Source organism: Spermophilus citellus (assembly GCF_964194105.1).
Source record: "Spermophilus citellus genome assembly, chromosome: 3".
Taxonomy (NCBI): domain Eukaryota; kingdom Metazoa; phylum Chordata; class Mammalia; order Rodentia; family Sciuridae; genus Spermophilus; species Spermophilus citellus.
In genome coordinates, this window is record NC_138184.1 from 44,888,135 (window position 1) to 44,900,863 (window position 12,729).

Below are 12,729 nucleotides of genomic sequence, written 5' to 3' on the forward strand. Positions count from 1 at the left end.
AGAAGCTTCCAGAGAGTCCAGCCCAGGTCTACCTCTTGACTTTTGATGACAGCAGGATGACATCAGACTTTCAAGTTCCTACTGACATGACAACTCTAGGTCTCTTTGGCCCATACTGACTGGTTCTAAATGAATTCTTAACCATAAATTCTTAGATTTTATGGTTAGGTAGAATTATCCTTATTTCCTTGAGTTCCGGGATCTGGTCTGTGGAAAGGGTCACAAAAGTCTATCCTTTAGGACATCTTGTGTTCTCTTAATGACATTATTTCAGGCCTAAATTTCACCTTTATTTCTCCTCAGTTTGATGAGGAATGTGACATATTCTAGCCACTTAAGGCAGGCAGGAGTGTAGGCAAATTGCTTCTTGGAAAAGAAAGCATGTGCGGTCACACAGTGGGCTTCTTTTATAGAAGTATTCCCTTAACTTCTTGCTCCTCTCCACTCAGGTCTATGTGTTCCATATCAAGGAGACTTCTACAAAGATTTTCCTCTTAAAGGTTGGCTTGGTTAGTTGGCTCTCCCTAGAATAAAATACAGGTTAGCTTCTGTCATGTAGTAAAGCACCCCAAAGCACAGTGATTTAAAATAGCAAGGGAGGCTGGGTGCGGTGGCACATGCCTGCCTTCGTAGCAACTTGGGAGGCAGAGGCAAGAGGATCTTAAGTTCAAAAGCTTCAGCAACTTAGTGAGACCCTGTCTCAAAAAGGAATGGGGATGTGGCTCAGTAGTAAAGCTCCCCTGGGTTAAATCTCTAGTATAAAAAAAAAATGGTGGTTGGCTGGGATCTTGTTCATATGGGTGAGTCTCCACCGATCTCACCAAGACTCACACATAGCGGGTGGCTGGTGGGTGGGTCCAAGATGGCATCTCCCACATGTTTGCTGATGGTCTGGGCCATTTGTGTCTGGCATCACCTGATGAGCTAGCTAGCCTGGGCTTGTCCTCATGGCAGGAGCAAGGTCCCCTGAGGCCTGGGTTCAGAACTCCCATCATCTCATCTGCCAGATTCTTTTTGTCAGAGCAAGTTCCAAGACCAGCCAGGATTCTAGAGGTGGAGAAATGGTCTTTATGCAAGAAGCTGTCCAGTAACATTTTAAAGTGGCCTTTTCAGGGAGATCGTAATTGAGACCATTTTTGTAAACAATGTACTTCAAATAATAATAACTATTACCCAAACTATTATCCATTATCTTGTCGAGTTCCTAAAATGCTATGGTGGAGTGAGCTGCCCTATGCTTGTGGTGCAGTAAATCAAGCAAAGATGTGAATTCACCAGCAGGGGTGGGCAAGGAGTCTTGGAACTGAAGCTTTCTACATGCTACATGTATTTTCATCTGCCCCCTTTTCTACATCTAAGAACTAAGCTTTTTTCTCTTTATGTTTTTTTCTTTTTATTCTCTTTGAACATTTTGAAAGCCAAAGTTGTGGAAAATGAGATGACTGCTCTCTTAGACTCTATTATGTTGGCCTAATTACATATCAGCAAAATGTTTTTCTGGGGCATTGTGTGTAAGACAAAGAGGAAAACAACATCTCCAGCCGGCCAGTACCGCCTGTCCCTCCCCCTGGCTGGCAGGCACAGTGGTGGCCTGGAGGAGGACGAGAGTGAGGTGGGCAGGTCTGCCTGGCGGCTGGCTCCAGAGGGGTGTGCGCTTTATCCAGAGAGGATGGAGGGGCAAGCCATCACTTCTTTCCTTCCCTCCCCCATGCCTGCATGAGCTTCTGTCTGGTGGGGAGCCATGTGGCCATTCTCCCCATCCCTTGGCCTGGCTTCTCCTGGGACAGAAAAGCTCACACATCTTTGCATCCAAGTGCCCAGCCCAGAGCCAGGTTCACTTAATGTTGAGACTGATGAATGAATTGTGGTGCCAGGCATACTCTTACTCTTTAGGATGCTGAGGGATGGACATGCTGAGTTTTCTGCAAGCCCCCCAACTTTGTAACATCCACTTTGCATTTGATCATAGAAGTGAAATGTTCTCTTTCAGCTTGGCATTCTCCTCCTGCCTTACCTGTGAGTCTCCACTTTCCTTGTGGACCTTCACCTGCCTATGCACCACTGTGGCTCATGTCATCTTCGGCTCATGCCCCTCACCAGGAAACCTGGTCCTTAGCCTCATCCTGTGCTGGCCAATGCCTCCAAGTTCTTATCTCCACTCTAAGCGTTGCCTGACATTGGGCTGTGGATTAGTTTCTTTTTGCTGCTATAACCAATTACCACAAGTTTAGTGGCTTGAAACAACATAAGTTCGTTATCCATAGATCAGAAGTCTGAAATGGGTACAAGGGGATAAAGTCGAGATGTTGCCAGGACCACATTGTTTTTTGAGATTCAAGGATCAGGGAGTCCTTCCTAGCTTCTAGAACCTGCCCATGTTCCTTGTCTTGTGGCCCCTTCCTGGTATCACTCTGGCCTCTGCTTCTCTCATCACATCTCTGATTCTGACTCTCCTGCCTTTGTTACTACACTGGCTCCACCCAAAGTAATCCAGGATAAACTGTCCATGTCAAGATTCTTAAGTTAATCACATTTGCCAAATCTTTTTTATTATGTCTTTATTAGTGCTATAGTTATACAGAACAGTAGGGTTTGTTATAAATGCACATAGCATAATTTGATCCATCTCATTCCCCAATATTTTCCCTTTTCCTTTCCCTCCTCCCTCTCCTAATCCCCTTCCTCTACTCCACTGGTCTTCTATTATTTTTTAATTAGTATGTTATTATTCATAAAAGTGGGATTCATACATGTCCATAATTTGGTTAATTTCATTCTGCAGTCCCTCTCTTGTCCTCCCCCTTATCCCCTTCCTCTACTGTTTTCTCTCCTATTTTCATGAGATCCACCTTTCCTTAGTCTTTATATCTCTCTAGCTTCCATCTAGGAGGAGAAAACATTCAATCCTTCACTTTCTGTGCCTGGTTGATTTCACTTAGAATGATGTTCTTTAGTTCCATCCATTTACCAGGAAATGACATAATTTCACTCCCCTTTATGGCTGAGTAGAACACCATTGTGGATATATACCACATTTTCTTTATCCATTCACCTGTTGACATATACCTGGGCTGGTTCCTTAACTTGGCTATTCTGATTTATGCTGCAGTAAGCATTGGGATGCAGGTATCACTGTTGTATGCCAATCTTGGCTCTTACTAAAGCATGAGATAGCTGGCTCATATGGTAGTTCTACTCCTAGTCCTGAGAAATCTCTATATTGATTTCCACAGTGTTTGTACTAATTTGCAGTCCTACTCAAAATGTTTCCAAATCTTGTTTTTACTATGTAAGGGAACACATTCACAGGCTCTGGAGATTAGGGTGTAGTCATCTTTGGAGGCTGTTATTCTGTCTACCTTCATGCAGTTTCATTTTCTGCAAGACATCTTTACAGGTTCCTCAACTTTAGCGTGTTTGGAAGGGAATTCTTTCCTCTCATTGTCCCCCCTTGTCCTGTATGCTCTGGGTCAACACATGAGTAGCCACTAATTCCCAGTTCCTCCAGCCTCTGTATGAAAACATACCAAGTTAACAAGCCTAACACTGATGGGCACTTGGGTTTTTTTTCCAGTATCTTGCTATTACAGTTTTCCAGTGAACATCTTTGTACATTTACATATATATACACAAAAGATAAATTCCCAGAAATGAGATTGTTAGGTCTAAGGTTAAATGTATTTATAATTTTGAGAGAGACTGTCAAATTGTCCTCCCCAAAGGTTGACTTAGTTTGCCCTCTCATCAGCAATGTGATAAAACGGTTGCTTCCCGACAGTCTTGTCAACAAAGTCCGTTGTCAAACTTGAAGGTTTTTTTTTTTTTTTTTTTTAAACAACCAGTTTGATAGGTAAGAAAACAGTATCTCAGGGTAGTTTAATATGCATTTCTTTTAGAGTCTGCTTTTTTCTTCACGTGCTTAATGACCATTTGATTTTCCTTTTCTTTGATCTTCAAATCCTTGTCCAATTGAAAAACTTGAGATTACTGGACTTTTTGCCTATCAATTTCTAGAGGCGCTTTTTTAGCTATAATATGACTACAAATATCTTCCCATTTCTTCATTCGTCTTTCGAACTTGTGAATCTTGTCTTTTGTCACGCAGATGGATTTTTATATAATCAAGTTATTATTTTTTGACTTCTAGAGTTTAAATTATTAGGAAAGGGCAAACTGTATTTGAAAGTATGAACTTTCTCACTGGACCAATATGTGACTTCCTCATTCTTTTGCTGGCACAGAGGATCTTTAAAAATTATCAAAAGACAAATGCATTTCTTACTAAACTCTATATTGTTACATTTTTACAGGGTTAAGGGAAGGCTGTGTTGGATGTCTGTTTCCTTAGCTGATTTGCAACCACTGGAGAAATTACAGGGAACAAAGGGGGAAAAGAGCCATAAATACAAATGAATTCCTTTTATACAAGTTGAAAAACCACAGGACATGCTCCACTTTTTTTTTTTAACACTCCAGGTGTGATGGGAGATTACGTATCCACCACAAGAGAGTGGAGAGTTAATTAAAATTTTTGCTCTGACTCACAGAAAGAAATGTCTTTTCGTTTGATAAGCAGGCTGGCTTTGGAGTGCCGGTTGCTGCTTTCTTCTTCTCCTCACTAGAGTGTCACAAAAAAGCAGATCAAAGTGAGCCTTCCATCCAGATCCGTTTCCTACCACCTTTCTTAGCTAATGGACTTAAAAGTGTCTTCTGCACGGGGCTCATCTCGTGTTTTAGAAATGCTGTCGTCTTGCTGCATTGATAATATGCAAACTGCCTTTGATAGATGCTTATGGAAAGCCACATTGAACATTAATTACATGGAGACGGCCCAAATATTTGGAGTGGGAGAGCCTGGCAGAGAGTCACACCTCACCTCTACCTTTTTTTTTTTTTATTTCACTCATCAACTCACCACGTGATTGATGACCAGGAATTAACACTTGGGATTGAACCCTCCCAAGGATCAGTAATGTTTTGCTGTGTTTTCCCTTGTCCTTTTGGTCTTTATGATTCTGCACCCTCTGGCTGACATCTCCCACCCTGAGAGGGGAAAAAAACTGTTTGGGCGAAATCCTGCTGTTTTTCTCTTTAAGATAGTGACACAATGAAATAAAATGGAAGCAAAATAGAAGCCACCCTGGTGAGGCCCGTCTGAACAGGCGGGTCAGGCTGCGGCAGGGGTCGTTCATTGTCTTGCAGCTCTGGGCTCACGCAGAGAAAACCGGGCCAGGGTACAGCCACCAATAAAAGGACTCCATTCTGCCACTCAGGGCTTTGTGAGGCGCCAAAGCTTGTCCTGGTTGCTATGGCTACTGTCTGATTGTGGTGGGTTTGTCACAGTGCTTGATAAAGTGGGAAGGTTATTCTTGATAGGCCCAAGTAATCATAACCTCGCAAAGCTGGAGAATGTGGATTTAAATTTTTTTTCCTCCTTTCTCTCTTTAGACCGGGAACACAGGCATGGGGGCAGGAGAATCTCTGGATACAATAGCCACAGGGCTCTTCCTCCAGCCTGGCAGAAGGGGTACTGGCCAAGGGTGCTGGGCTGGAAGGGAGGCACCTGTGTGCCCAGGGGGACTGCAGAAAGGAGCCTGCTGGCCAAGTGTTGAGCCATCTCTGGTGACTGGGGCTTGGGGAGGGGCCACAATGGCATCCTCTGCTGCACCCTTCCATAAACTGATGACATTGTTCTCTTTTCTTTCTTCCTTCTCTCTCCCCTGAATCCCCTTCCAGCTGGACACTCTGCCCTCATCATCATTTCTCAGACAGTTGATCCTTTAAAAGTCCATCTATTTTTTCTTCTTCTTTATATGGAGAATAATGGGAAAGCTTAGATTGGGAGTGACAGCTGATAGATTCTGGCTGCAGAATTAGCCTCTCTCCCCCAGAAGGGACCTAAGAGATATCCAGGCAATGATTTCATGCATATCTGTATAAGAACTATTGAGAGGAGCTCTTTAAAACACTGATTCCAGGGGCCCATTCCCAGAGTTTGATTAGTGGGTTTCAGCTGGGCCCCAAGAATCTATTTCTCACAAGTTCCAGGTAAGGCCCCTATGTTGCCTGCTCCAGGACCAAGCTTTGAGAATCACTGCTCAGGCCCATACTTCCTGCATACATTTGAGAAAATTTGGGTTTCCCAAAGGATACATGAGTTGCGAGGGGCTCAGGTGACTTGTGGAGGCACAGTAGGATTGGTGTCCAGTTACAGAAAGTTTAAAAGGCTGTCTGAAGAGGCGGGCAGATTGTTCTCATCTCCCTCCCTCCCTTCTGGCTCCCAAGTGCAGGGCAGCCAGATGAGCTGATTGTGTTCCCAAATGGCCGCCAGCAGGCAGTCTCACCAGGGCTGCTTCCCTTGCCAGCATAGCACTCCAGGCTACTACACACTGATGCCTCCACATGAAGCCCACCCTGCTTGGAGCCCCAGGCCCAGCTTCATCTTGTAATTTGTGCAGGTTCCTGAAAGCCGGCTTTGATGGTGGCCTGGATCTTTCTTTTTTCTGACATTTGAAGCCTGTGGCCCTGGCAGCAGACCAGTCTGTACTTTGGTGACCGCACTGTGAACTCTGGAGCAGGGCTGTGCTGTTCTTCACCTGTGCATCCCACTGCAGTTCCCAAACACTCGAGGAATGAGTCGTGTGCACCCACGGGACACAGGGAATCTGGATGCATGTTTGACATTTTCTGAGGCCAGTGACAAGCTAAGAAAACAGGAGTCCAGGGTGTTGACAGCCTAGCTGGTGTGGTGAACCTTCATGGAGTAACCCAGCGCAGTGGCCTCACCTTAGGGTTGTCTTCTTGTGTGAGCAGGGCTGCGTTTTCAGATTGAAAGATAAGTATTAGTCCCCTGGATCCTAATTTGAAATAAAGCACTGACAGCATTCATCTCTGGATGGCAGGGTGGATAGCACAGGTGAAACTGCTTCTGTGTGTGCACGCGGGGTGTGTGTGTGCCCGGGGGTGTGTGCGTGCACGTGTGCATGCATGTATGTGTGCCAGGCTGAGACTAGATGCAAATGACTCGATCATTTGTCAAATGTAATTTAACTCCCCATGACACTCTGAAATCATCCAGAGCAGTGTGTGTTATCATAGACCCTGAACGTGCCTTTGAGGCGAGGTAATTGTGTTTCTTTAGTGAAACTCACAGGAGGCTATTTGTCCAGACAAGAATAAAACAAAATTAATGGATTAATCTTTTGGCTGTAATTCCTTGCCAACTACACAGACTGTGTCAGGGCCTGGAAAGAAATCCCATGTTGGCAGTTTGGCTCTAAAATCTAACTTTTGGGCACACAACAGAGCACCTCTTCTTGGCTTTGTTGGGCTGGTAGGTGGAACAGTGGCCTCCTGTGGCTTGGAGGTGGTTTGAGGCAGCAGTGGTGCTAATGGTGGCATTTTTTTGCCCAGGGCGTGGAGATTCAGACTGACTACGTGCCCCTGCTGAACTCACTGGCAGCCTATGGCTGGCAGCTCACCTGTGTGCTACCGACTCCCGTTGTCAAGACTACCAGGTAACAATGACTGGTGGTGGTTATTGAAGTTACTCCGTGCTAGGCACTGTTCTAACAAGCACTCCATGTGGAGGACTGACTTAATCCTGCGACAAGCCTGTGAAGCTGGTGTGTTGACCCTCCAACTGGGAGGCGCAGAGCCAGAATTTCACTTTCTCCACTCTCACACACACCTCCTCTTTACCCCTTCTGCTCAGGGAATCTGTCCTGCCCAGGGGACCTAAGATTAGCCACCTGGGCCAAATGTGGTGAAAAGATGTTTGCAAGTTAAGAGATTTTAAAAGGTAACCAGAAGGGTGGAGGCAAGAGAAAACGATGCTCCCCTATACACTGTTTCTGTCATTGTTAGCTCAGAGTCACAGGGATGAGCCACCCTCACTACTTCTGTTTGTGTGGGTCAGAGGTGATTGGCGGCTGCCATGGTGCTACCCACCTGGCACTGCATGTCTGTAGGAGCTGAGCTATGAACGAGCTCACGTTGGTCATACTTCTGCCAGCTGTCTTCATGGCTGAGGACTGAGCTCTTCACCCAGGTCCTTATTTACACCCCAATCCCTGCCAAAATTACCAAAGATAGCCTTGGGAGAGGCCCCACCTCTGTGTCTGAGTCTCACCAGTGTGTCCCCACTTGACTAAGATGCCAGCTACTTTACATCAAGGGAAGGGAGTTTTCACCTAGGGAGCCTGCTTTGCAGGGATACCCAGAATGCTTCTGCAGTTCATCTGAGATGGCCCCCAGACTGGGGGTGGGTGAGTGGAGTGGGGCCATTTCTTTCACCATCTGGTGGTGCTTTCCCTGCAGTGGGCTCTCCAGCCAGTACAGGAGGTGAGCAGAGGGCCTGGCTGACACAGGCTCAGGCACGCAATGCAGGCATATAGCAAGATGGTGCCCATTGTCATGAAGTTGGGGACTGTAGCACCCAGGCTAGATTTGAGGTTCCTCCGGTGTAACATGACTCAGTCTCAGCTCACTGTGTTGTAGGGAAGGGAGCATCTCCACCAAGCAGATTGTCTTTCTTCAGAGACCATGTCTACCTCAGAAAATCAAGAAGAAGGAATCAAAGGTAAGAAACCTGGGTTTCAACAGATCTTCATCTTCTAGTGCATTTCCCACAGCAGCTGGATGGGCAGCCTGCTCCAACTTTCAAGTGCTTTCGGAGCCCAGGGAACACCTGAGCCCCTTGACAGACTGAATCACACCTGAGGCTACTGAGGGGACTGGAGGGCTATTCTACCAACCACCTGAGGGCCAGGCTGGATGGGGGGACAGAGGCTTTTCTGGACCCCCACAGATACCAGATAGTCCCACAATGCCAAAATCGGGGGTAACACATCAGTTGTAGTCTGACTGGGGTGGGGATAGCTTGAGCTCAAGATGTGGCTGGCTTCTCTGTCTCTTAATCCCACTACAATCCCACTGATTGGTGCTCTGGCTTGCACGTTTGATCCTTAAGACATAGATGTTTGCTGATCTTGGCAAAGAGACCCTGCCAGAGTCCCTTCTTGATAGGCTCTGACCTGTCAAGGATGGATGGCCACAGTAACAGCTGGTGATACAAATGGAGGCGAGTCATAGCATGTGGCAGCAAGTCCTCAGACCAGGCTGTGGTCAGGGATTCCCAGGGTCTTTTCCCTCTTGCTAGATTTCTCATGAACTGTTCTGGGTACAGCTGCACTAAGAGACTGTGGCCATTCTCAGAATCTGCTGTTTCCTAAAGCTAAATTCAAGTCCTCCCCTTGGGCCGGGTGACTCTAAGGCTTCACACCCCCATGCTTTGCAGCCTTTACCTGTGTGTTAAATATCCATCAGTGGCTCAGTGTGGAAGGCTTGGTTCCAGCTGATGGAACTACTGGGAGGAAGTCTAGGGGGAGGAAATTAGGTCATTGAGCATGCCCTTGATGGGGCTACAGGGACCTGGCCCCTTCCTGTCTGTCTTCTGGACACCAGAAAGTGAGCAGCTCCTTTGCCATCCTCTACCTGATACTGCCCCAAAACACTGGTGTCAGCCAACCACAACCTCCTTTGAAACCGTGAGCCAAAATAAATCTTTCCCTCCTTTTAAGTTGATTTTTCTCAGGTATTTTGTGAAAGCTATGTGATATATTGTGGGTGTATCACCAGTTGTTCAGTATGAGTCCAGGCACTTGAGGAAATCCACCAAAACTCCAGTTAGGTGTCACCTGGATCCGCTTTACTCCATTCTGATGGTGAAGGTCATACTCTGGACAGAACTTGCCTGACCTGCTCAGCTCTGCACAGTTGCACCATCTCTAGGTTCCCCACTCTTGGTTGGTTCCTTGTGTTTTCTGGACACAGAGGCCCAGGCAGGAGCATCCAGCCAGCGAACAGATTGGAGTAGCCCCTCACCAGCCAACAAATCCAGGGGGTGCCCACTCACGGAAGGAATGCCAAGGCGATGGGGACGCAAAGCCAGATGGGCTGGAGTGCAGAGGAAGGGCTCTCTCCAGGCTCTGGGATGGTAATGTGACAGGTGACAGCAGCAGTGGACCAGCAGGCAGTCGCTGATCCACTATTAACCACCAGGAGCAGTCAGCCACCGGCTGGAAGATGGATGGCCACAGACCGCTGTCAGTACTGCTCTGCCACAGGCTCACGGGATGACATCACTCAGAGAAAGTGACATTCAACAAGCAGTGCATAAGAGTTCTCCTGCCAAACATTGGAAGGAATCTGGCTTCAGCCCTTAAGGAGACAGTGCTCTCTTTCCTTCCAGGTGTCTGCCTGTGGTGCAATTTGACTTCAGTAGGAAGGCCCTGGTCTGGCAGGGACAAGTCAGTGGCCAATTTGAGCCAGGCTGGGTGTGGTAGTGTGCACCTGTGATCCCAGTGACTCAGGAGGCTAAGGCAGGAGAATGAAAGTTTGAGGCCAGCCTCAGTAACTTAGACCTTGTCTCAAAAAAAGGCTGAGGATGTAGCTCAGTAACAGAGCAACACAGCATTCAATCCCCAAGAAGGCAGAACTGCCTTTCTTTGGGGGAAAAACTGGAGAAGATGGGAGGACACCCCCTACACCACCAATTTAGTAATAACTTCCAGACCTAATCGGCTCTATAATAAATGCAGGTAGACTGCTTTCTCTTTTAATGTGCCTACATCATTTCAAGATTGGAGGTGCATGGTGTCAAGTACTTGTGCTCTTGTGAGACCTCCAAGTCACCTCACTGGTATAGTCCCAGGAAGAGGGGAGTTTGCCACTAAACATCTTTATGCATCTTCCGAACTCGATGTATCTCTTTGTCTCCATCATTGTTGCCTCAGCCCCCTGGGTCTGTGTCCCCTGGTAATTCCATCTAGTCCTCATGATGGAACCCACAGCTCTTGACAGTGTGTGTCACACCGTTTTCTCTTGGATCTGTCCCACCGTGTTCTGATACTCCAAGTTCCTTGGGATTCTCTCCTCTCTCAAGAGTTTTCTCAGAAAATCTTCCGTCCCAGGGCTTCACTCAGGACCTCAATGCTGTTACATCTGCGTTTTCAGCCCTTGCTTTGCACGGGACTGCAGTGCCCTCCCTCCTCTCACTTACTCCATCCAAGAGCATGCACAGGACTTTGCCCCTCCCTACCTGGCCCACCTGGCCCCTTCTAGAGGAACAACACCTGCCCACCTGGGGGTCCTCCCTGACTTGGCCTCGCCTTCCCACTATATTTAGCTTACCCTTAAGACCTGTCAACTTTAGGCCCTAGAAACTTTTTTTTTTCCCATACCAACCATACTGGTAATCTAAAGCAATCCATGGAGGGGATATTCTTTTTATTTATTTTAATTAGGTATATATGGCAGCAAAATGCATTTTGATTCATTGTACACAACTGCAGCACAACTTTACATTTCTATGGTTGCACACCATGTAGCGTCGCACCATATGTGATGTCCATCTCATTCCACCATGTTTCCTCCCCTCATGCCCTCTTCCGACACCTCCCTCCTTTTTGTCCTATCAAAGTTCCTCCATTTTCCCCCATGCCCCTCCATTATGGATCAGCATCCACTTATCAGAACATTCAGCCTTTGGTTTTTTGGGATTGGCTTACTTCACTTAATGTGATATTCTCCATTGACCTGCAAATGCCATAATTCATTCTCTTTTAATGCTGAGTAATATTCCATTGTGTATATACACCACAGTTTCTTTATCCATCCATCTGTTGAAGGGTGTCTACGTTGGTTCCACAGTTTAGCTATTGTGAATTGAGCTAATAAACTCTTGAATCCATCCATGGCACTATGTGATCTGGCCCCCTCTTACTTCTGCCAGCCCCTTACTCTGCATCCCAGCGCCCATGCTCTCTCAGCCTTGCTTTGGCTGTTCCCTCGCCTAGGATACACTCTTCCATTTCATCTCCACTCGGGCATCCTTTTCTCAGGACACCTCTCTCAACTGAGGCCAAGCCAGGCTTCTTCACAACACGATGCAGAAGAACCATATTCCCCTGCCGTGCAGAGCTCTCCTGTGGATCTCTCGTGATTTATGCTCTTTGATTTATTCTCTCCTGGTAGTCAGACATTCATTCCAGGAGAGCAAAGACTTTTCCCTTTGATTACTGTTCACCCAGTACCTGGATTTTTGTTGGTGAAAATATCTTTTGAATCAATGAATGAGTAATCAAACTTCAGAGCCCAGAACATGTACATTCCAATCTAGCACTGAAACTTTTGAAAGAAATTGCAGGATCGCCAAATCAAGGATGTGGCGCATCGGGTCCTCTTTCAATGAGCAACGTGGACAAAATTCTCCAAGACCTTTCAGCATTTGAAAGAAACCTCTGTGTATGTGTGATTTTTCAAAGCAAATACTAAACCCCTTCAAAGGGAAAAGGTGATTTCTACTATTCAGAAGTCTTCCAGCTAAAATGCTTGAAGTGGACAAATATAATATATAACTTATTAAACCATGCAATTTGAATCCATTAGCTCCCCTGCTGAACTCTGGACATACACTACTGTAAAGCCAAGGATTTTCTTCTCTCAGTTCTCCAAGTTTGAAGGAGCCCTGGATTCGGGGCACACTAAGGTGTTGCACATTATCTGGTTTGGGAAGACCCTGACTCTGCAGGCTGTTTTCCTAACCAATTGGTGGTTGAGCTCAGATTTTCCCTGGTACTTCTCAGAACGCAGAACACACTGGGGTAGGCCAAAGACACATACCCCTAGCCTCTCCTTGCTTTCTGAGGTGTCTCCTTTTTGAGCCTT

At 46.4% G+C, this 12,729-nt stretch overlaps 2 protein-coding genes across 3 annotated transcripts in view; one reads left to right on the plus strand and one right to left on the minus strand.

The window, feature by feature from the left end:
- RFTN1 (raftlin, lipid raft linker 1) overlaps positions 1-12,729 on the plus strand; it is a gene marked incomplete at its 5' end in the record, with an annotated part of 199,783 nt that overhangs the window by 182,048 nt on the left and 5,006 nt on the right. For both annotated transcript variants that reach the window (XM_081286205.1, XM_081286204.1), the window contains 2 exons: positions 7,414-7,517; positions 8,500-8,581. In XM_081286205.1, the coding sequence (XP_081142331.1) occupies positions 7,414-7,517; positions 8,500-8,581 (186 nt within the window). The remainder of the gene's footprint in view (positions 1-7,413; positions 7,518-8,499; positions 8,582-12,729) is intronic.
- The window catches only part of OXNAD1 (oxidoreductase NAD binding domain containing 1), a 104,357-nt gene that overhangs the window by 21,931 nt on the left and 69,697 nt on the right, over positions 1-12,729 (minus strand). The gene's annotated exons all lie outside the window — the stretch shown is intronic.